We start from the raw sequence: 23,114 nt of genomic DNA, 5'->3' as shown, positions 1-23,114 counted from the left end.
GCACGGTGTTGCGTAATTGCTACATTGGCGAAAGACACTTTAGCACACCAACTGGTGGCGGGCTCCCACTTGCGTTAATCTTTCAAAATAAGAGCACGCCAATGTCTGCAGTGATCATATTTCAGACTCCTCACTTAGTGGCACTTGAGTGACCATCATTGGAATTGCAAAAAAAATCAACTCAATCTTGGTAAACTTACTTTTTAATTATTGAGAACAAAAATGACAGTCTTTTTCACTCATTTTTTAACAATAAACTATGACATGTTAAATATTATTTAGAATATACATTCTAACACGTCACCCTCCTACGGCGACAGGCCTACGAATCGACGGCGCCGAGGGGCAGGAGGTCGGGACAAGAGTTCCTGGTCAAGCTGGACCACGAAGGCGTGACTTCGCCCAAGACCAAGAACGGCAAAGCCCTGTTGCTACGTGGCGGTGGCGGTGGCGGTGGCGGCGGTGCGCCCAAGGCGACCGAGGCTTACTCGCATCCCGCCCTTCTGCTCCAAGACCACAAAAGAGGCCACGACTCCAGGGCGGAAGTCCTAGCCAAAGGTGGCGCGGCTCAAAACGAGCTGTCCGCCTCTTCGCGGCGGCCCGCCGGAGATTACCCCGACTCGGGCTTCGGTTCGCACCGGGTCTGCCGCGGCAGCTCCTGCTCCGACGAGGACGAAGACGAGCGGCGGAGGCGGCCGGCGCTGTCGTTGGCCCCCGGGACCGGCGGGCGCTTCCTCTCCGCCCTGTCCGTCTCCTCCTCGTCCTCGGGATCGTCGGCTTCGTCTTGGTCCGTCTCCAGCTCCAGCCCGTGCTCCTCCGACAACGACTCGTCGAGCAGCTCCGAGGACGAGGGGAGCCCTTCGCGCGATTGCCCGTCTTCTCACTTGGGCCCACCGCCGCGCCTGGCCGACGGAAAATCTCTACAGAGAAAAGAGTTGGCCGAGAAGGCGGCGGCGACGCTCCTGGGCGACCTCTCGCGCTCGGCACCCGGACCCAAGGCCTCGGCGTTCCCGGCGGGACGCCCAGCGTGGAGGTGGTCCGGCAGCCCGACGCAGGTGAGGATCTCGGTGGCGCGGAGAGTGTTTTTCTGAAGAGTGGCGGTTCCACCGGTTTTTGTTTCCTCGCGCAGAGGCGGGGCTTGAAAGGGAAAGCCAAGAAGCTCTTCTACAAGGCGGTGGTGAGAGGAAAGGAAGCGGTCAAGGTGGGCGACTGCGCCGTCTTCCTGTCGGCCGGACGGCCCAACCTCCCGTACGTGGGCAAGATCGAGAACTTTTGGGAGTCGTGGACGTCCAGCATGGTGGTCAAGGTCAAGTGGTTCTACCACCCGGAAGAGACCAAGCAAGGGAAGAGGCTGCGAGATGGCAAGGTAAACAAAGACACACTTCTTTAAAACAAAAAACAAAATAACATGTATCTACCACCACTCCACTAAATACTATCAAATGACATCAAGTTTAGGCCGTAATAGCAACCATGACCAGAATGTTTTGATGCATTTTAAGTGCACTGTAGTCCTCAAAATAATGATAAATTGACTTTAGATTGTAATTGGAGCCCTAGCCACTGTGTATTTTTGTCTTTATTCATTTTAATGGCAAAGAATGAACCTTTAACTTATTTAGAATGATGTAAAAATGATATGACAACAAATGTTGAGCTTTTTTTTCCTCCCCCTCTCCAGCGCGCTCTTTACCAGTCTTGCCACCAGGACGAAAACGACGTTCAGACCATCTCGCACAAGTGCCGAGTGGTGAGCCGGGAGGAGTACGAGAGCCTGACGTGCCGGCGGAAGGCCGACGCCATCCCCCCGGACCTCTTCTACCTGGCCGGGACGTACGACCCCGGCGCCGGCCTCTCCGTCCTGTGTTGATGGCCGGCGGGGACGGCTTCGGGTTGGGGTTTGGGGAACCTATGGGCAAGAAAGGAGACCGGACGAGCCTCGTCATTCCAGGGAACAAAAGTGGTGTAAATATTTGCGGTCCGGATCCAAATGAAGCCATACACTCGAGTACCTCTGACCTGTCTGGACTTTTTCAGGTGCGCTTTCGCCTTGTACAGATGGATTATTCTTATCCTTGTCCCTTGTCCATATTGTACATAAAAGCTATTTTATACGGGATTCTATTGTACATAGCAGATGTATCTTTCCATGTTTGCGATTGATTTATTTTTATATGTGTATAGATTGTTTTTGTTTGTCTGTTTGTTTGTTTGTTTTTTTCCCTTTCCTTTGCTTTGGGAATGGATGATTTCAAGATATTTAGTGTTGCACTGCGTACGCATACCTGCTGAGATGAGATGAGATGACCACCAAGACAGAGAGGAATTCCAACAAGGACAAAACAGGCAAAACTTGCTCTTTGAGAGATTTGGAGTCATCCTGTTAAAAAAAAAAAAGGTCAGGTGGCTTTTTTTAAACATTATTTTTTACTTTTTTTTTTTATTTATGTCATTCTCAAGTGTTTATTTTTTCCCCGAGCAGATCCCATTGGACTGCAATCAGACACAATTTAAGTGACGTGTCATGGCTAATCATGTTCAATTGGAATTTAACGCGCTCCATTCCTAACGATACCAAAGTGACTTTAATATTTTTATTTGAAATCATGGAATTGGCTCTGCTGGTACAAAAAAAAGTTGCTATTAAGCATTCCAAAGTGTTATTTTTCCCTAGTTTGAATCCCTCCCCCCTGTTATGCACACACATGCTCCATCGTAACTGTGAAGGACAATCAGATTGACAAAGCAGTGGACAAAAGTTCATTCAAATCTGAAAAAGGACAAAGGTATTTAATTGGTGCCAAGTAGCTTTTGTCTACTTTAGTCTGTTTTTTTTTTTTTTTTACTCCAAACGCCGAGGCCGGTGTTCGCAAAGGTTTATATGTTGGCCAACGCTATTTATTTTCACGTGGACGTGGCTGTACGAAAGCAAAGAGTGCTTTATGAGAATGTGACCTTGTGTTTTATTTTTGTTTGTTTTTTTAAAATGGGTGTGGCGTCGGATTTCTTAAGTGTTCCTCTAGAGGCCGAACGGTGAAAAGAAGTAAAAACACTGGATTGTTCTGGTCCAAAAAAGCATCTGTGTGTCAATCGCCTCTCTTTCTTTTTGCCCCGTGCTTAGCGTCAATACGGTAATCCCTCCAATATCGCTATTAATCTAGAATATGCCAGCTAGAAGCATACAAAGACTCTAATATATTAATATCTTAATATAATGTGTATGTATGTGTATATATATATACACATATATACATATATACATGTATATATACATATATACATATATATACATATATATACACATATATACATATATATACACACATATATATATATATACACATATATATACACACATATATACACATATATACATATATATAGATATATACACATATACATATATATATACACATATATACATATATATACACACATATATACATATATAGATATATACACATACATATACATATATATACACACATATATACATATATATATATATATATATATATATATATACATATATACACATACATATATATACATACATATATACACATATATATACATACATATATACATACATATATACATACATACATACATACACATACATATATATATATAGCTGTACTCACAGTGAAAATAGTTCCTCTCCGCTTGATATAAATCCCCCAAAAACTGGTTCATGGGAATTTTAGTCCAAGTCCTTTGTCTTCTTGTGGCCATGGGTCCATTGTCCGTGATATTCGAGGGATGACTGTAATTTCAATCCATTTTAGTTTTGCGAGCACAAGAGTATTATTTCTTTGCGTGTGAGTGTTTACCTTTTGTCATCCCAAGTGCGTTCGCTAAGGAAAACATTGAGTTGACGTTGGCCGTGGCGGCGCTGGTACTCGGATTGGACACCCGAGGATTTATATGATATCGTACGTAGTTTAGTCAAAAGAAATTGAGGGTCAGCTTACTGGCGTTGATCCGCCCCGGCCGGGTCACGTCTCTCTCAATCCCGTCGATGGCGTGGGCGAAGCGCCCGTGGCCGTGGCCTGAAGGAGAAACAACATGGGTCATCTGGGTTGTTTTTGAGCCGAGGTCCCGAGCCTTAACGAGGTCAGGGCAGAAAGAAAAAAACCAAAAAAAACTATCAATCAAGCGCTCAGTGACCTTTTTCAAAGGGCAGCTCCAGCCTCGTTAAGCATATCAATTATGACGCAATGGAGAATAACCTTAAGAAACGGATTGATTAGGAATAGGGACTTTTGAAGGGGATCGCCATGGATGGATTTGGTGTCTACAATAATTAAAAACTACGAGCAGCAAAATAATCCAGAGATGATTGTGGATGAAAGAAAATATAATGTGGTTACGCTAATGTTCCATTTGCTCTTAAATTCAAAGGAGATGGAGAGGGAGATGGAGCAGCGTCCCCAAAACAGACCTTTTGAGCTTCGGTCGCCTTTGAAAAGAAACAGCCGCGTTTAACGTCAGGCTGCCCTCGATCAGTCCTCGTTATCGGTCGCTCGCCAGTAAAGATTCTCCCTCGGAAACGCTTTAAGACATTTTTAGAGGGACTCAACACGTGATGACTTTCCCGATCTCTGTTGTCGTCCTTTTTTTCCTTTTTAAGTGCAAGGAGAGTCCAAAGGAGGCCAATTCTTTCTTTGCCGAGAGGTTAAGACGGGGAAAAGCGTCCCATTTGATTTGGTTGTTGGAAAAAGCAGAGTGCGCCAACAGCCCCGGTTGTTATCTCGGAGGTCCAATAAGACGGCAAGCCAGCGGTAATGGCAAGAAAAGTTCGAGGCTGTCATAAAAGGAAAAGGGGTCAGGTGGCGGACAGATGGAAACTCCTGATCTTACCAGTAGAATGACTTTGCTCTTTTTACGTACGTTCCCCGACTGTCAAGGTGGATCCCAGTTCTCTTGGCTCTGGCCTCCTCGTTGACTCTTTCACCTGGAGACAAAGTCAAGACAACAATGCTCAGTTTGGGGATTAAAAATACTTTTTCAATTTTATTTGACAGATTTGTCAAAGGCAAGAAAAGAGAAAAAGATGTGAAAAGAAAAGCTAAATGGAGCCATTGAGTCCAAGGCCAACCTAGTGGCGGACCTTTTATCTCCACGGCGACTGTGGAGCAAGCCGTGACGTGACGGGACCATCGATTTCCACGCCGTGTTCCCGATCGTTTCCAGACAAAAAGAAGGCCTGCTTGCTTTCAACTCAACTGAGGTGTTACCGAGGTGAGCTAAATGCTACATGCTAAATGGGTCCAGTTTTGAAAAAGACCCTCACAAGTAAGTGAGTTTTTTTAATGTTTTATGCAAGATACGTTTTTTTTCTTGAATTTCATTCATAGACGTCAACATTTATTTTAAGTTTTATCTGTTTATCTTTTCTCTATTTTGAAATAAATGATCGTATCGACTGCACCGCGGTAGCACCGTCCACTTGCTCGTTTTGTGTTTTTGCTTCTTTTGTGTCTTAATGATTTGAATTGGTGATTCTTAATGATCCCATTGACTTTGATTTGCTTTGTACTTTGTGCTTTTGCTTTGTTGTTCTGCGGCCTTTGCTTTGTTGTACTGTCTAACTTATAACTATGCCTTTTCTTGCTACTGTCACAATGAAATTTCCCGAATACGGGATGAATAATGTTATCCAATCCAATTGTCATGGCGTTTCGGGCATGTCCAGTCTAATTTGTGCGCATATGAGCCGTACCTTTGACTTAGTCATCATTTTTTGGAGCGAAAAATACAGCGTATATGCCAGAACAAACAGTAATCAGTTTTTTTTTCTGTCTTACTTTTTAGACTTTCTGCGTGTTTACACGACAACCATTTTGAAATTCTGTGCGTACGAACAAATACAGCAATTGTAGCTGGTCGGTTTGCTAGGTCAGGTCGTCATCAAAATCAGATGGAAGCGTTCAGAAAAGAAGTGGCCGTCGTTACAGTGGGGACGGCGCTGGCGGATTTTGGGTATACGGCGGCAAAGACTGGCAGCGCCAATGATGTTTGGCTTCTTGGCGCAGCCGAGTCGGTCGCTAGCTAGCTAGCCGCACGTGCCAAGTGAGACGACGCCGGGCGCTCGTCTTTGTCAACAAGCAATCCAATTTTAGGGTTGAATGAGAGGCGACGGGGAGACGGAGACGGAGACGTGTCCCCAGCTGCTCCATTTCCCCCCTGAAACAAATGTTTACAATTTGTTCAGACAGAGTCTGTTTGAGCATTTTGTCCTTGTATTTGTTCGTGGAGGCAGACGGCTTGGCTAGGCTACCAAATTTTGGTCGAGACCAAAAGGAAGCCCACCATGGGCTTGCCTGGTGCGAATACGCCCCAAAATAAATTTGGTCCTGACTTGTCTTGAGGTGGTTCCATTTTTGCAACCGACCCAGGATTTGACAACAAACCTGTGCGTGGACAAAACCATCTGGGCAGGAAAATAGCCAAGTAAATCATCAACACCTGTTCGTCCAACTACGAGCATTTGCGAAACCTATGGTCAATCCAAAGGGGATTGAGCCAACGTACCTTCTATGCGTAAATGTCTAGACGACGCATGGCTTTTCCCTGATTCTTTCCGTCCGGGTGGAGAAGACAACTGACTTTGACATTTGGACTCCTGGTGTCATTTCAAGAAGCCAATTGAAAGAAAGCTTTTTTTTTTCTTCTTCTTCAATGCCATCATTTCCAAAGCGCCATTATATTTAATTGCGTTCCGTGGCGGAAATGAGCGGCCCCCCAACGCGGCGGCGACGTTACACGCGTCACGGGTTTTGTAATTATTTGGAAGGCATTTGCCTGGGACCACTTTGACCGAGCGGTCTTGGCGAGAGAGGCTGCGCTCCTCGAAAGGGATGCGGCGGAAAGGCGCTAATGGCTGACAAGCTGAAAAATGGCCTTATCGGACAAAGGCCGGCGACAGTTACAAATGAAATAATGGGAGCGGGCACATTAATCGGCGCCCGTGGCCTCGGGGGAGACCTGGGCTTTGTGTGAGCACATGTTCACACCGCTGCCTTTTCTCCTCCGTGCCTCGTATTCAATCACCCCATTTGACAGCAAACTGTTTTGGTTTCCAGGCAAAATGTTCCTTTTAGCTTCTGCTACAACGGGAAGGCGCAAATACAGAGACAAAAACAAATCACTTGAAGGAATCCTACGGCGAGTTGGACCCCGCCTGTCCCCCAGGTGACTTTAGAGAAACGGACCTGAGAATATTTGCCATTCGGGGACCATGCTCGGTACAGTTCCGATCAAAAGTTAGCGTTACGGTGGCGTTGTTGGTAAATGGCCAGTATTTTTGTTGGGCATATATCCATGTGTTTTTCCAGGGCCTTGCCCTAGGGCACTTGGACAGTGGGCACTGGTAGCCTAGAATCGAACCGCGGACCCTTCGGTCCCGGGACTGTAACCCCCCCCCCCCCCGGTGACACTTTATGGCTCCACGCAAGAACGAAACCTGGAAAGGTATTATTCTGCGCACAAAATGCATCCACAAAAACTAAACAATGTACATCAAAATCTGAAAAAAAATCCACTTACGCACTTGAAATATGACGAGTCCAATGACAGCACCAGGTGTGATTTGGTCAGTTGCCTCGTGTGACAAACGGAGCGAGGCGATTCCCCATCCTTAAACACAAACAAATGAAATGGGCTTGAGATTTGTAATCCAGCGGGCGAGGAATTCCCTCCAGACTTGTGAGGAAATGAAAAACATTTTTCAATGGTCAGCACTCGAGCCCAACACGGCGCTTCCGCTTTGCCGGTCAACGGCGCCATCTGCCGCGCATGACATTTAATCGCAGGCGACACTGTGACATTCCTGCTCCATACACGAAACGATCCGAATTGCCGAGGTGGGAATTATTCTATTGGAAGTGTATACCAATTGCAATGCTGCCCTCTAGCGTTTACTGCCAAAAGTTCTCTGTTCTTGAGGGGTCCTAACCCAGGGGTCGGGAACCTTTTTGACGAAGAGAGCCACAAACAATTCATATTTTCCAATGTTATTCCCTGTGAGCCATACTACACATTTAAAAGTCAAAATACATACATGTAAACGAGTCCCTTTTCATTTTTTTTTTGTAATTTCACCACTTTTAAAGTGGAAAAAAATGAATATTTTTTAAAAGATTCTTATGCTGTTGCTCATCAATGAGAGGATGCATTCCAGAAGTCTACTGCAAAGAAAAAGATTAAAGCAGTTCTAAATGTAATATGTTCTATCACCAGCGATTTCCATATTTTAGCTCACAGGTTAGCGAAGAGCCAGATGCACCCATCAAAAGAGCCACATGTGGCTCCCGAGCCATAGGTTCCCTACCCCTGTCCTAACCTGTCTGTTTTCCACATTTGCCACCTCTAGCACACCTGAATCCAATGATGGACTCATCAGCCAGCTGCCTGGAAGATCCATAACGATCCTGATGATTCGATACAGGTATGTCGGAGGAGGGAAAAAAGACTGGATCGGATCCCACCGAGAGCGGAGTTGGGCGCCCCTGCTGTACAAGGTTCAAGTGGTTCACAATAACCAATCGTAGCAATATCTTACGCGGACACGTTCCTAGGTGGAAGTCCCGCCATAGACTACCAACGCCCCAAGATCAATTGTCGGCCGACGGGCGGGACGGCAGAGAAGGGATTCGAAGGGATTTGTCCAATAAAGTTGACAATCCGCCAAGGTGAGCGCAAACGGGCCGGCCGCGTGCGTTCAAATAAGCGGTGCTCGCATTCTTCTGGGCTAAGCTCATGCAGCGAACACGTGTTGCTGAAACAGCGTGCGGCTGAGAAAGAGACCTTTGTGCTAACTTGGAATTTGGGACTTTGGGGCCTTTTTAACCCTTCCGCTCATTGGCCGTCGTCGACGGACGGCGCCGGGCCTTGAAGGTAAGTTTGTTGGCCGAGCCTCCCCACGGAGACGACGGAAGCCGCGGGGAGTCTCCACGCTGGGAATTTTCCAATTAGCCCGCCGCTAACAGGCGGATCTAAGCGGGGTTAATCCCCAGGGTCACGGACGGCGTCGGAGGGCCGAAAACGCCAGCGACAGCGGAAAGAAACGGAAGGGCCGGACGAGAGGAGACCCGCGGCGAAGGGAAGAAGGCGGGAGCGAAAGAAGCGGCGTCGGCCAGAGAGCGCGCCGGGAGAGGCCATTTGCGTCGTCGGGAGGAAGCGGCCGCCGGCCCGCCCGCCCGTGACGTGACGTCAGCGGCTTGTTGGATTGAGGCGCTTTGTCGTGCCGCTTTTAATCCCCGGCTCATTCGGGAAGCCGGCGCCAGCGTCCGCACAAGTGGGAGAAAGTGGCGGAGGACGGGCCAGAGCGGGCGGCGAGCGCGTCCATGAGTCGGGAGCGTCGGTGATCGTCGGTCACGCTTGGGGTGAGAGATGCCCAGCAACGGGAGCGGCGGCAGGGCCCTGAAGCTCCAGTTCGGCCTGATCAACTACGAAAAGCGCTACCTGACGGCCGAGGCCTTCGGCTTCAAGGTGAACGCCTCGGGCGCCAGCATGAAGAAGAAGCAGATCTGGACCCTGGAGCAGGACGAGCGGGACGGCCAGGTGGTCTTCCTGCGCAGCCACCTGGGCCGCTACCTGGCCGCCGACAAGGACGGCAAGGTGACGTGCGGCGCCGAGAGCCCCGAGGCCGAGTGCCGCTTCCTGATCGCGCCCCGCTCCGACGGGCGCTGGGCGCTGCGCTCCGAGCCGCACCAGCGCTACCTGGGCGGCTCGGCCGACCGCCTGTCCTGCTTCGCCCAGGCGGCGTCCGAGCCCGAGCTGTGGGCCGTCCACCTGGCCCTGCACCCGCAGGCCAGCCTGCTGAGCGTGGCGCGCAAACGCTACGCCCACCTGTCGGCCTCCGACGGCGAGATCTCGGTGGACAGCGACATCCCCTGGGGGGTGGACTCCCTGCTCACCCTGCTGTACCGCGACGGGCGCTACAGCCTGAAGACCTGCGACGGGCGCTTCCTGGGCCGCGACGGCAAGCTGGTGGAGGAGAAGGCCCAGGGCGCCGGCTTCACGCTGGAGCTCAAGTCGGGCAAGCTGGCCTTCAAGGACGGCGAGGGCAAGTACCTGACCCCGGTGGGGCCCACCGGCACGCTGCGTTCCGGACGCTGCTCCAAGCCGGGGAAGGACGAGCTCTTTGACCTTGAGGAGAGTCACCCGCAGGTCAGCTTTCAGGCCGCCAACAAGAGATTCGTCTCGGTCAAGCAAGGTGAGCGATGCCCGGGAACCCGACTGGCCGGGGCGGGAGACGCCGATAATGCTGGCGTGCGTCTATTTAAGAGTCGCCGTTTGCGCCGATAACGCTGGCGTGCGTACGTCTATTTCAAAGTGGCCGTTTGCGCTTTGGCAAATGGAACTTTTTCACGCCAAAATTAGCCGCCCTGGTTCAAATGTCACCGAAGCGTAGCGTGAAATAGCGAAAACTATCTGGTAAAAATCCACTCTACGGTTCAGGCGCTTCCGCTCGAACGGACGTTGCATTTTTCCGAGCGGAATTGCAGCACATATTCAATTATTTTCAAAACTAACGTTTCAAGAATCTCAAAGCTATGTTAAAAACATCCTTGGCCAAAATGCAGCTACAATAAATATAGTAATGTGCGATCCTGTCCGTAATCCGAGTTGCGACATTGGTCCAAATCCTAAAACAAAAGGCCACTGTCTTGTATTTTCACAAGTACTGGCCACATTTGACCCCTAAAAACAGTATTCTACTTGGAACTTAGCAAAAACAAATGAGGCAGAAAACACCAAAAAAAACGGAATGGTTGTTTTACTTGATTTTTTTTTGAACCACATTGAGCCAAAAATGTCCCCCGCAGCTAACCCAAACCACACGACTCATTTGCATGCATTAGGATTAACTTGTATTGTGCTCTTCTATTTGCGTGACTATCATTTCTCACACGCAGAACATAAAAATGAATGAAGGGATAAATCATCGGAAAGGTAATTCTGACCCAAAAGGGGATTTATGGAAGAGGTAGTCGTGAAGACATTGGTACGCTATACATTCTAGTTCTATTTTCCACTGCGGATGATCAAATGAATAATACTATATCTATTTATTTCCATTGATAATCCTCTTATGAACATGACAAATATGACGGAACCTTTAAAGTTGATTGTCTCTAATATCGTAGAAAATGTCCTACATTTGGATGTATTTTTCCAAGCCGTTTCCAGCTGCTGCTGCTTTACCAATCGAAGCAATCAATCTACGATGCCGCGGTTCGACACGCCGTGACGAACTCGCTGACTTGCATTGACGTCCGAGGTGTTAGCCCGGGGGAGGGCCGGCAGAGAAATGACGGAATGATCGCCAATGGCTTTTGAACATTAATTAATATCGTTGACGGAAACAAACGGAAGGCCGAAAACTAGAACTGAAAAAATGCTAATTCATGGGAAAAAAAATGGTCATTTACTTGGCGAAAAACTGCCCCAAAAATATTGCAACGAAAGATACTAATCCCTTTGTTTTCTTATTCTAATCTGCACATGAAAATGACCAAATTCTAATGACTGACTTACCTTTCGTGGAGTTCTATTTAAAAAACAAACATACCTGACAAATGACCCAACAGGTTAAAAACTAACACAAAAAGGCCAATTCCAAGAAATTTCTAACGTCAATAAGGCTACTTTCCCTGGCACCAAAGCTCCCAGTGGAAAAGCGACCCAACCCTGAATGGTCGTCTTCCAATTTCCCGGGTAATTTATCTACGAAGGCCCAATTCCTTTCTTTTAAACGAACATTTCGAAAGCTCAGTTTTATCTTGGGCGACGACCCCGGATGGTGGTCAGCCATATTACGTCAATAATTGAGTTAACGGCAAAAAAACATGATATATTATTTATGTTATGTTTCTCAAATACACGCTTAGAGATAAACTTTGGTCTTCTTTCATATAATATCATTTTAGCCAAATAATAGAACCTAAAACTAGACTATTCAGGCCTTTTGTGATGCAAAAATCATCACATCACCATAAGAAATTTGCTACAGTCATTAAAAATAAATAAATTGCGCAATTTCAGACTAAATGCAGTGACACATGGGGGCGATGGGGTCGGTCCCCTATGCAGACGCTACTAACTTGACGTGGGACTAGTCTAGACAACTTGTACTAGTATAATTGATTTTTTAGGGCTCTGGTGCACCCCCGTGGAGACGGCGCCCTGGGCGCCCGCCCACTGTGCTCACGGCATAAACCGTCCCTGGAACGGGGCGCAGAAAGCTGCTTAGTGGGCCCTGCAGTGAAGATTTATATTTCGCCGTTCAGGGAATTACAGTGAGCGAATGAGCAGGAAGGCTGGAGAAGGTGTGTGTGTTTGTGTGTGTCTGTGTGTGTAGGCGGATTAGGCTTCTAACAGGCTTAAGCGAGAGGTTGGAGGATATTTCGGTGGCATCTAATTTGACCCGTGGCAGACAGCGTTCAGTTATACGCGTCTGCCAACCGACGCACCCAAACTAGCAGACAGGGCTAATTCACGCGGCTTAAGCATAATACACACTAGCTTTTGGATGGGCTGCCACCGCCGCGAGCCAAGAAACACCGTTAAAGGCCTTCTTTTTCGTCTCTGCGACGACGGTTGGGTCCCCGAGAGAGCTAGCCAATGCTACTCGTTGGCGTAAGCGCCACCTAGCCGGTCGTCGGGTAAAACTTGCAAAGCGTGATGGCTCTTTTAAACTCTTTGTTCTAGGGGTAAGTATCTCAGCCAATCAGGATGTGGAGACCGACATGGAGACTTTTCAGATGGAAATCGACAAGAGCAGCAACAAGTCCATGTTTAGGACCAACGGGGGGTCTTATTGGACTCTTGTCACCCATGGAGAGATCCAATCCACCGCATCTGAAGCGTAAGTAGCTTTTCTCAGGTTGTCCTCGCCAACACGTACGACTCCCTAGCGCACTTTAGAATGACCTTTGACCCAATCCCGTTCGCTTCCAGTGCCATCGATGGTAGCTAAAGAGTTAAGCCAGGGGTAGGGAACCTATGGCTCGGGAGCCACATGTGGCTCTTTTGATGGGTGCATCTGGCTCTTCGCTAACCTGTGAGCTAAAATATGGAAATCGCTGGTGACTGAACTGAGATATTACATTTAGAACTGCTTTAATCTTCTTCTTTTTTGCTTTAATCTTCATTTTTTTGCAGTAGTAGACTTCTGGAATGCATCCTCATTGCATTGCAACAGCATAAGAATCTTTTTAAAAATATTCATTTTTTTCCACTTTAAAAGTGGTGAAATTACAAAAAAAAATGAAAAGGGACTCGTTTACATGTATGTATTTTGACTTTTAAATGTGTAGTATGGCTCACAGGGAATAACATTGGAAAATATGAATTGTTTGTGGCTCTCTTCATCAAAAAGGTTCCCGACCCCTGAGTTAAGCTAAAGAGTAGGTCACAAGAGATGCATAAAACGGGAACAAGGAGAATAATTTATGATGATCGGAGCAAAATACACCAAATATTTGAATTCATGGCCTTTTTCTGAATTACAATTTAAATGAAGTTTGTTTACAATTCATCTTTTTTTTGTTTTTTTTTTGTCCAGGGAGATCAATACAATGTTTGACATCGAATGGCGAGGGAAACGCGTGGCGCTGAAGGCCAGCAACGGAAAGTATGTCTGCACAAAAAAGAACGGCCAGCTCTCGGCGGTGAGCGACGCCGTAGGTAAGCGCTTCCCCCGAGAAGAAGAAGAAGCGGGGGCCATTTTTTTTCTCCTAAATCTAATCTTTCCGAAGGGGAGGACGAATTATTCCTGATGAAGCTGATCAACCGACCCATGCTGATCCTTCGCGGGGAAAACGGCTTTGTGTGTCACCACAAGAACTCCAACACCCTCAACGCCAATCGATCCGTCTACGACATTTTCTCCCTGACGTTCAACGACGGAGCCTACCACGTTCAAAGTGAGCCTTTCCGCGGCGGCGTCTCGGCGCGGAAACGCTCACTTTTCGTTTTTTTTTCCCCCCACAGGCGCCAACGGAAAGTTCTGGTACGTCTCCGGCAGCGGCCTGGTGTGCTCGGACGGGGAAAAGGCCGAAGATTTTTTCCTGGAGTTCCTGGAACACGGGCGCATGGCCATCAAGGGTTCCAACGGCAAGTACCTTCGGGGCGACCAGGGCGGCACGCTCATGGGCGACCGCCATTCCGTCGACGCGTCTTCCCTCTGGGAGTACTGACGAGTCGTCGAGTGGGCGCCGCCGAGATCATCCGACGGACGGAACGTTTCCGTGCGGCATTTTTACACCGTCGGCCAGATGGCCCGTGGCGTTTTAAAAAAACGGAGACATTTAGGGAGAAGTACAGCGTCTCATTTCGCTTTGCTTGTAAATGACAATTTCATTGCCAACATAAAACGAGTCGCGGCATCAAAATAGAGGCAGATTTTTAGAGCAGAAGCCGTTCGCCGCCTACCGCAGCGACGGCCGTCCAATTTACGTCATCTGAAATAGCTCCGACCCATCTGGAACTCAGAGTCCAAATAAATTGGACCTCTATTGCCGTCAAAAGGTCATTTAGGACAAAAGTTCGAGCTGTTTGAATAGTAGGAAAGACGTTAATTCGAGGGTTGTAAGGGGTAGTAATCTGCCAAAGTTACACTACGGTCAAAGTAAAAACTGTTTAATTTTTTGTTTTTAATTACAGTCAAATACAACCAATTAAAAGCTGAACAAAAATGTATGTGCTGCCTATTGAATTGCCTTCCAAACATTACTTGTAAAACCAATCGATGAACCTATTCATTCAAAAACTCTATTAGAAAGAAATTGGGATCCGTCATAATCTTAATTGCTCCAAAGATTTGGACATTCAACTTTGTCAATGGGATTGAATGGGGTCCATTCCCGTACTTTTAGGACTATAATCCACCCCATAATATTACTCGATAAATGTATTACGACAAGGTAAGCCGTATATATGACGCATTATTATGGGGATGTTTATTTGATAAGATCCAACCCCAACAATGGGCACTTCATTCATTTTGAGGGCAAAAATAACGTTTCTAATGACACGCGGGACAACGTCTCAGTCACGGTACCCTAACAAATTACCCATCTAGCTACTGTCACAATGAAATTTCCCGAATACGGGATGAATAAAGGTATCCTATCCAATCCAATCAACCTTTCCGAGCAGAACAGACATAAGAACAGTCTTATCCTACCAGCATGCATTGTGGCGCTCGCCATATAAATTAAAGTTGTTGCATTAGCGGCTAGGTATGCTACTTAGTTTGTTATGCGACAATATCAGTTTTGTTATAACACCGTGACTGTGCAACCCGTTTGAGTTAATCCTAGAAATGATCTAAAAACTATAGTTTGAGGAAGAAAATATATGCCTCTTAATATTAAAGTGCAAAATGGTCCCAAAATGGTAATAATTTCACATATAAGCCACATCGCTGGCCAAACTATGAATAACAACAAAACAAAAAACCGCTGACTTATAGTCCCCAAAAATATAGTACGTTAGCCGACCCCGGCACTAAAGTCCACCGCCTTTGTTTACAGCCCCGTATTGTATCCGATGCTTTGAATTACGAGGCTCCGCGGGCGAGGCGCGGCCCCTAAACGGCGGCGGGAGCCATCGGTAATGCCCCATTGTTTTTAAAGAGAGAATGGAATTTTCATTTATTTTAATGGAGCGTTCACAGCTTCCGTAAAACACGCTAGGACGCAAAAGAGGCGGTCTGCCACGCCGCGTACAGCAGCGCCAACCCGGCGGAAATAAATGTGGCGAAAACTAAACACGAGGCGGCTGGACACATTTGACATCGGAAGAGATTGTGAAAGAAAATGGCAAACGCACCGAAGGGGAACATTTCTGCATCGGGGCCTTATACCGCAAGCTATGTTTTAGGCTAATTAGAACATACAGTAGAAAAATAGGGCTGTTGTGTAATTACTATTGATTATAAACTAATCAGGGGCCGAATGCAGAGGACTACTTGGAGGCAGAAGAGAAATTAATCAGTGTATTGTGGTCTAAACGAGAGGAAAGTCACATCGATTTGTTGTCCTGTTCTTTGCAATAGTGAACTTTGGTTGCACATACCGTATTTTCTCGCATATACGCCGGATTTGTCACTCAAAAAATGATGACTTAATCGAGGGTACGGCTTATATGCGCATAAATTATACTTGAACTCCACAAAACGCTATAACGCAAGACGATGCGGCCAATTAGGTCATTTATTTCAAAATAGAGAAAAGATAAACAGATAAAACGCTTAACAAAATGTATTTTGACGTCTATGAATGAAATTCAAGAAAAAAATTAAATGTATCTTGCGTAAAACGGGGAATCGGTGCGTCTTATGCGAGAGAAATCGTAAAATTCAACGATTTGAAGGCAATTTTAAGGGTGCGGTTTATACGCGGAGGTGGCGGAAATGCGAGAAAATACGGTGTTTTGATCTTAGCGTATCAAATATCTTTAGCGGAATAAGGTCGCCTGCGGGGGCGGGAATTTGTAAGAATTGACAAAATCACAAATCCATCAACTTGTGGAGGTCAAGTATAACCGGCAAGCTTGGATAAATTGATTAATGCGTTTCGTGGACCCTCATCATTTATCACCCTTTGTGATATAAGCGGCTCGGTAGAAGGCTCAGAAATGACAAAAAATGCTTTTGTCGGTAGTCATGGTGATTCACGCCGACAAAATCCATTAGGTTTAACACTGTTTCATCTTTGGAGAAGCGATGGCGTAGCGTTCGGTAGAATGATCTCCACTAGCGTGCTGTCCATCAAACGTTTTTGTTGCTGAAATAAAATTTAAATATGTCCAAAAAATCCCTCGCCTTGCGTTTTCATTTTTTTGGGCCACCGGGGGGCAATGTCTACCTCCTATACTTGGGGTCCATTTGCACTGGGGGTGCTAAGAAAGCAGCATTTCATTCTTTTAGAATCTCAGCACACTTTCTAGCTTTCTAGCTGCCAACCTTGACATCTGGTGACACATTTCTTTTCTTCACTTCAATTTCCACTTGAACACTAAATCCTTACAGAATGGCTGAGAAACAACATGTTTCCCCTCAGTAATGGTTTACAATTGACAGACACACTTGTTCAAAGCAACGTTTTCAAAATTAAATCGTGAAGACCTACCTGCAGCAATATTTTCAAAAATAATTCTAGTGGTAAACAGTCATTGCAACACATTTCCAGCAAGCAGTTGGGATTTTTCAGAAGTTTATTATTATTATTTTTTACCTCAAGTCAACAAATGAAGATGCTAGGGCACTCAATCACATACAAACACGTGTATATGTTCTTAAAAGCACATGAAAGAGGCTAGTTCTTGATTTTGTGGCAAGAAAACATTAGCGTTGTTATGCTATGGTTTGGGAGGGCCTAGTTTTTCATTCGACCCGAGCGTTAGCATTAGCATTCGCGCGTAATAGATGAAAAGTAAGACATTCCGAAGTTCGCATTAGCATTCGCGCTAAACCAGTGGAAAAATAAAAGTCTTGCCGCAGCTAAAACGTTAGCATTCGGGCTAAATGGATGAAAAAATAACAGGTCTTGCCCCCGAGACAACATTTGTGAACCGTGTGTTATATATACATGTGTTATAAACGAACCAGTCAAAACATATGAACTTAGAACATTAGCGTTACTATTCGCGTCAAGTTAATGGAGAAAAATAGGAGGACTTACCAATAAATGAAGAAAAACGTTGGCTGTACAGTGTACACTGTAGTTTGGTGGTGGTGGTGGCGTCAATCATCGTCTGATGCAAATTGATAGAGCGCGCACGCGCTGGTCAGTTGGGGGAGGAGCCTGAAGTGCGGCCACCCAATGGGAGCGGTAGCTTCAATATTTTAGGGAGCTGTAATTGGTCCTTTTACTAATCCAATCATTGGTGCCCATAGTTTTCATAGCACTTAGTATCTGGGGTGACTTTCGATTGACTGGCGATCAATTCTGTCTCCTGCCTGAAGTTGGGGGTTTGTTATTGATTTAAAAATTACGATTAAATGATAACTGATCCCCCATTGAAATGTATTGGATTGAATGCTTGTATTGTCATTATTATACAAGTATAACCACAAAGTGCACAATAACAACAACAAACAAACAGCCAAAAGATCAATAAATAATAACTACAACTAAGAAATAAATAATTAGTCAAGATAATAAGTAATAAATAAATAAGTAGTCAACATAATAAGTAAGTAGTATTAGTTAACATAGTAATACATACAAATAAATAAAATATACATAGAAATTGGAATAAAGCTGACTTTATTTTATATTTGCAGCTTTATGAAGAAGAAAAAAATGAATAAAAACGTTATGAAATTTCCCGAATACGGGATGAATAAAGTATCTAAATCTAATCTCATCTACAGGGCACCAAAACACATCCAAACCCAAACTAATGGAATAAAATAAAATAAAATAAACAACAGTCCACAAATCATTCCAGCGGATGATCCAGTGGGATTTGATGTCCTTGAAAGTGTAGTGGCAAATTGATGGAGTCGCCCCGTATTTATTGCACTGGGGCCCAAGCCGATCCCGCCACGGCGACCCGCTGGTACGCGGCTCCGAGATAAGCGCAATCGATCAACGGTCCGCAACCACCATTTTCCCCGAGCTTAATTATTTTAGGCCAGATTTCTTCATGCGGCCCGCTCGGCCGCTGGTCCGGAGGGGCCCACCGGGAACGATTCAGCCGCACTCGGGGGGCCCGTCCGGACTGAACGGGCCCCGTTCGCATTTGTCCCACCACTGCTTTTGACTGATAAAGAGCCGAAAGTGCTGTCGAGGTGAAGGGCGGCCATTCCCTCGTCCAATCGGAGTCCAGGCAGCGTTAAAGCTGGATGGTCTTCTTTCAGCGACGGTGGGTAGAATCGACCCGTCAACGCCCAAAGGCTACGTATGTGGGCGAGCGGCAGCAGATGCGCCAAAGCGTGAAAATGAACGGAAAGCCGGGCTCACCCGAGAGACGAGAAAAAAAATCTTTGTTTTGAAAATCACAGCATGGATGCTAAATGGTGAGTACTTACCGAAAAGAAAAAAGCGCTTTCCACAAGCACCCATTAAAGTAGAGTCCTTCATTTTCCGTGTGCGGTCGATTGGTCGCCGGTGTTTTGGTCGCCGTCTTTTGGTCGCCGTCTTTTGGTCACCGGTCTTTTGGTCGCGGACTTTTGGTCGCCCCGACCGCGACAACGGGCAACCAAAAGACCGGCGACCAAAAGACCAGCGACCAAACAAGGTAAAACAACGCGGTCTACGCCTCAATAAAAGCCAACAATGGCCATGAGCAGTTTGTAAAAGTGTATAAGAGTTTGTATGTACATGCGTTGTCCCTTTAAGAAGCGACGTCAGTCAGTGTCTTAACAACAAGTTCTCCAACAAAAAACAATAAAGTCCGGGAAATTTTGAGCTTTTCTTTAGCCTAATAATTAATAGGGCATTAAGTATGACTAAATAGTCATTTGCAGTTTGTATTTGGGGAATTTGAGCAACCATTTAAATGGTAATTATCACTTACCTTCCGGGCGACCAAAAGACCAGCGACCAAAAGACCGGTGACCAATCGACCGTGTACCTCATTTTCAATCCGCCTGTAAATGCCCCCCAAACCAGCAGAAAGCCATAATCCAACATGAAGGAACCCCCAAATCCCCCCAAATCAATAGAAAATGACTAGAAATCGACCTGTAAGCACCCTAAAATGATAATGAAGTGACGCACGATGAACTCATTGCCTGCCAGTGACAACGACAGATGTCCAATTGGCTTCAACTGGCCACGGATGCTCATCATTCAGCGCCATGGACGCCGCTAGACGTCCAATCCATTCTGACCGCGAGGCCCCAATTAAGGAATGTTCATTGGCCATAATTTGCGCACAAAAGGGTTAATAGAAGGAGTATCCCTTGCCGTTTTGACTGCGTTAGTGTCGCTAATAGACTGTTAAAGACTTTGGTTTTGTGCGAACTAGGAACGACGCGCCGCCGTAAACTGGGCGAGTGAAGAAGCTCGTAAAAGAGCGGCGACGTTTGACCCTGGCCAAGATTGATTTCCTACTTTTTTCATATCAATATAAAAGCGGAATACCCGCAATTTCTGTCCCGTTATTCCAAGGTGTCATCCATTTGGTCCATGGGTGTATTTTTTCACACCCACATTTCTCGTGAATAGACAACACCTCGACTTTTACCACCTTTGCCGTGTGAGCAATACGTTTTTTTCCCATTCATTCCATCCAAACGATCGCATTGACTTCCGCATTTACAAAAGGGTGAACATGGCAAAAAAAACAAAGAAAAAATGGTCACGTTTTTCTCTCTTGTTCTGTTTGCCTGCAAAAAATAGCCCACTCACGGTTTTGCCCAAGAATATAAAAGATGGGCCAGACCCGGAGCTCGCTGTATGAATAAATTATGCGTGGCTCGCAAATTAAACAAGAAGAGGCTGTTGTCGTTAGTATCGGCTCGTCCAGACCTAACGTGCTAAAATAGCCAGTTTCTTTTTCGAGGGCGTGGTACAAATCAGGACCAATTCAGAGAAAACTCTTTTGTGTTGCGCAAACGGCAGATTGCTTAAATGACATCTATTTAGATTTTTGTTGATTTTCTCCTCCGAGAAAGCCTCGGTCGACCCTTTGCTCTCTTTGCGAATCAACGACCGGCTGAATCTTGACATTCGAGAAGCGGCAACACAACAACAACCGCAATAAAGCTTTTTTTCACGTCCGACTGCAATTCCACAGTCAAATCATTGACACATTTGTGCCATCGTTTGTTAATTGTACGATGACGGGCCGATTGTTCATTAAGAAACAAAGACGGCTAATAGCTTAGCTTCATCCTGCATTAGTGGGAGTGGCCCGCTAGGGGGTCCGATTTGGCCCGTGGGCTTTTTCGTTCTACTTTTGAGCTCTTTCCTAGGATACGTGCAGAATCAAAGGCTTTTATTTTGTCGACGCGAGCGCCGTAAAAGCAGCAATTTGTGTGATGGAGTGCGTGCACTTTGCTCAATTTCTGAACCGCACTCACATTTGTTCATTTGGCCCGCCCACTGCAGTCAAAATGGCATCGTCAATGGCAACCAATGGAAAAACAAGGAACCTCAAATGGCCACAAACCCGACTGAAAGTCATTCGGAAATGCCCCAAACCCAACAGGAAGTCACCCAGAAAAGGCCCAAACCCAACAGGAAGTTACCCAGAAAAGCCCCAAACCCAACAAGAAGTCACCCAGAAAAGCCCCAAATCAGCCAAAGGCAACCAATGAACCGGAAGCAGCCCAGTAATTCCCCCCAAAACCAAAAGGAAAGGCTCCAAATTCACAGGAAGTGACCCGTGAGTACCCTAAAATGGCAAGGAAGTGACACCTGCCATTGACAAGGATAAATGTCTCATTCACCCAAACTGAGTTGGACACACAAGGTTTTTGGGCAAACTGAGTAAAATGTGTTGTTATTATTATTGTGGTGACAATGGTTCTCGTTCTACTAAGCGACTCATGGCTTTTGTTAAAATGCCTCCTTTTTTCTCTTTGTTGTGTATGACCGAAATGAAGCATTCAAGTCACAACACTCCAATTGATGATGTTTTCCATTTTTTTTCTTCTCCAGCCCGTCATTGAAAAGCGTGGCGTACGTGAACGGGCTGACGATAAGCCGCGTCCGAGCGGCTCATTTCCAAACGCATCTTCCCTCGTCAAAGCCGGGTGGAAGCAAATAAAGGCTGGAAATCAAGCATGCACGCGCGCCAAAGCTGCCGATTGCCTCCAAAGGCGACGGAGCAGCTCATTAGGCAGATGGCTTACTTAGGCGTGGAAAGGAAGAAAAAAAAGGACAAAAGGAGCCCTCGATCGAAATATAAGACCTTTGTGCCCGATATACCGTACTTCTCCGACTATAATTTGCACCCGAGTATAGCCAAAGATAGCAAAATGAAAGGGAGGGGCAGTATTTTCATTTAACAGAAAGCGAGAACAAATATTATCTTATTGAATTGAAAGCTTTATTGTCATTGTAGCTAAATACATATACGTTAAAGTACTGTATTTTCTGGACAATCAGTGGCACTTTTTTGGTGGCGTGCGACTCATAGTCGAGTGCGACAGAGTGGAACATCTTTTTTTGCAGGCCTAGTCAAAGTGAGAAAAAAATGGCGACTTTTTGTCCAAAAATGACTGTTAAATTTGGTCCGGTGTTGATTGGTCTGCCTTTTGTAGCAGCAATCGACTTCCTCTGACTCCAGAAAGCCAATACCCAGTCAATGAAAAAAAACAATGCAACACATTGGCATTTTTCCAGTTTTTTTTTTATTGACAGCCTTGCAATCGCCTCGCTGCTTACCAGGAGTTCACAATTTTATGACAACGATTTTATTCATATACATATATTTATACTAGGGCAATCTGCCGTACCTATTGATGTGAATCATTGAATGTTTGGGATAAAAGAAGGTGCTTAGCAGCATTGAAATGACTGGCAAACAAACTCCAAAATGACGACCTGCATTCTTTAAAAAGGGACTTATTAAAAGTAATAACATTTATGTGGACTAATGGGAATCAAATACTTATAGTTTCCCTTCCAGTTTGGATTAGCAATGCATGACTTTATTCCTGTTTATTTTGTGTGACTTTCCTAAATCATTTTATACTTCCAAATGGACCTTTTTTTAATTTTAATGACAGATTTGTATGCCAAGTAGAACATCTGGAATGACCTTGCCTTGTCTTTCAGACAGCCAACACCAACACCGGAAGCGTGACGAGAATACATTCCTTCTTGACACAGTCCAAAAGTCTTACTTTTAAGTTGAAATCCAATATTGCTTCGCCAGCCTGGTGGCTAGTGAAGTCTTAAACTTTCATTTGTCATGCCTTTTATCACCAGAATTTTCAAAGCAATCCATAAAGAGCAACTATTTTTAACATGTTATGGTGAGATCGCGTAAACCAAGAGCGTAAATTCAATTTAAAAACAAAAAAAAACCGTCAAATCATAGAGACGACTTTTACTTTGAAGGCGTTAACGGACGCAGTGGTGTTTCCTCCGGCTTTTGACACATGTTCGCAAGCGCTTGTCCAGTAAGAGATCACC

General features: G+C 45.7%; 3 protein-coding genes and 1 long non-coding RNA gene across 12 annotated transcripts in view; 3 read left to right on the top strand and 1 right to left on the bottom strand.

The window, feature by feature from the left end:
- The window catches only part of bahcc1a (BAH domain and coiled-coil containing 1a), a 54,152-nt gene extending 52,133 nt beyond the window's left edge, over positions 1-2,019 (top strand). For all 8 annotated transcript variants that reach the window (XM_077619550.1, XM_077619546.1, XM_077619551.1 and 5 more), the window contains 3 exons: positions 321-1,055; positions 1,130-1,366; positions 1,682-2,019. In XM_077619550.1, the coding sequence (XP_077475676.1) occupies positions 321-1,055; positions 1,130-1,366; positions 1,682-1,870 (1,161 nt within the window). In that variant the 3' untranslated portion in view covers positions 1,871-2,019. The remainder of the gene's footprint in view (positions 1-320; positions 1,056-1,129; positions 1,367-1,681) is intronic.
- On the bottom strand, positions 188-17,759 carry LOC144088856 (uncharacterized). 2 transcript variants are annotated; one of them, XR_013304951.1, is made up of 8 exons: positions 17,700-17,759; positions 7,552-7,641; positions 4,864-4,957; positions 3,834-4,052; positions 3,645-3,766; positions 2,286-2,380; positions 1,694-1,909; positions 188-1,351 (listed from the first exon to the last, which is right to left on the bottom strand). It is a non-coding gene; the product is annotated as an uncharacterized LOC144088856 (long non-coding RNA). The 2 variants fall into 2 exon arrangements; XR_013304950.1 differs by having other exon boundaries at positions 7,556-7,641.
- On the top strand, positions 8,575-14,709 carry LOC144088855 (fascin-2-like). Its single transcript, XM_077619554.1, has 5 exons — positions 8,575-10,222; positions 12,721-12,877; positions 13,577-13,698; positions 13,770-13,937; positions 14,005-14,709. Exons 1-5 carry the CDS (start codon positions 9,397-9,399, stop codon positions 14,208-14,210), a joined length of 1,479 nt encoding a protein of 492 aa, XP_077475680.1. The 5' UTR covers positions 8,575-9,396; the 3' UTR covers positions 14,211-14,709.
- Positions 17,760-23,058: 5,299 nt separating the features above from the next.
- LOC144089170 (transmembrane protein 235) overlaps positions 23,059-23,114 on the top strand; it is a 7,801-nt gene continuing 7,745 nt past the window's right edge. The window contains exon 1 of the mRNA XM_077620094.1: positions 23,059-23,114. This exon is cut by the window's right edge and continues 455 nt beyond it. The gene's annotated coding sequence lies outside the window, so the exon portion shown is untranslated.

The sequence above is a fragment of the Stigmatopora argus genome, chromosome 14 (genome assembly GCF_051989625.1).
Source record: "Stigmatopora argus isolate UIUO_Sarg chromosome 14, RoL_Sarg_1.0, whole genome shotgun sequence".
Lineage (NCBI taxonomy): Eukaryota > Metazoa > Chordata > Actinopteri > Syngnathiformes > Syngnathidae > Stigmatopora > Stigmatopora argus.
The sequence above is the reverse complement of the archived record's forward strand: the minus strand, read 5'-3'. Positions and strand labels throughout refer to the sequence as shown.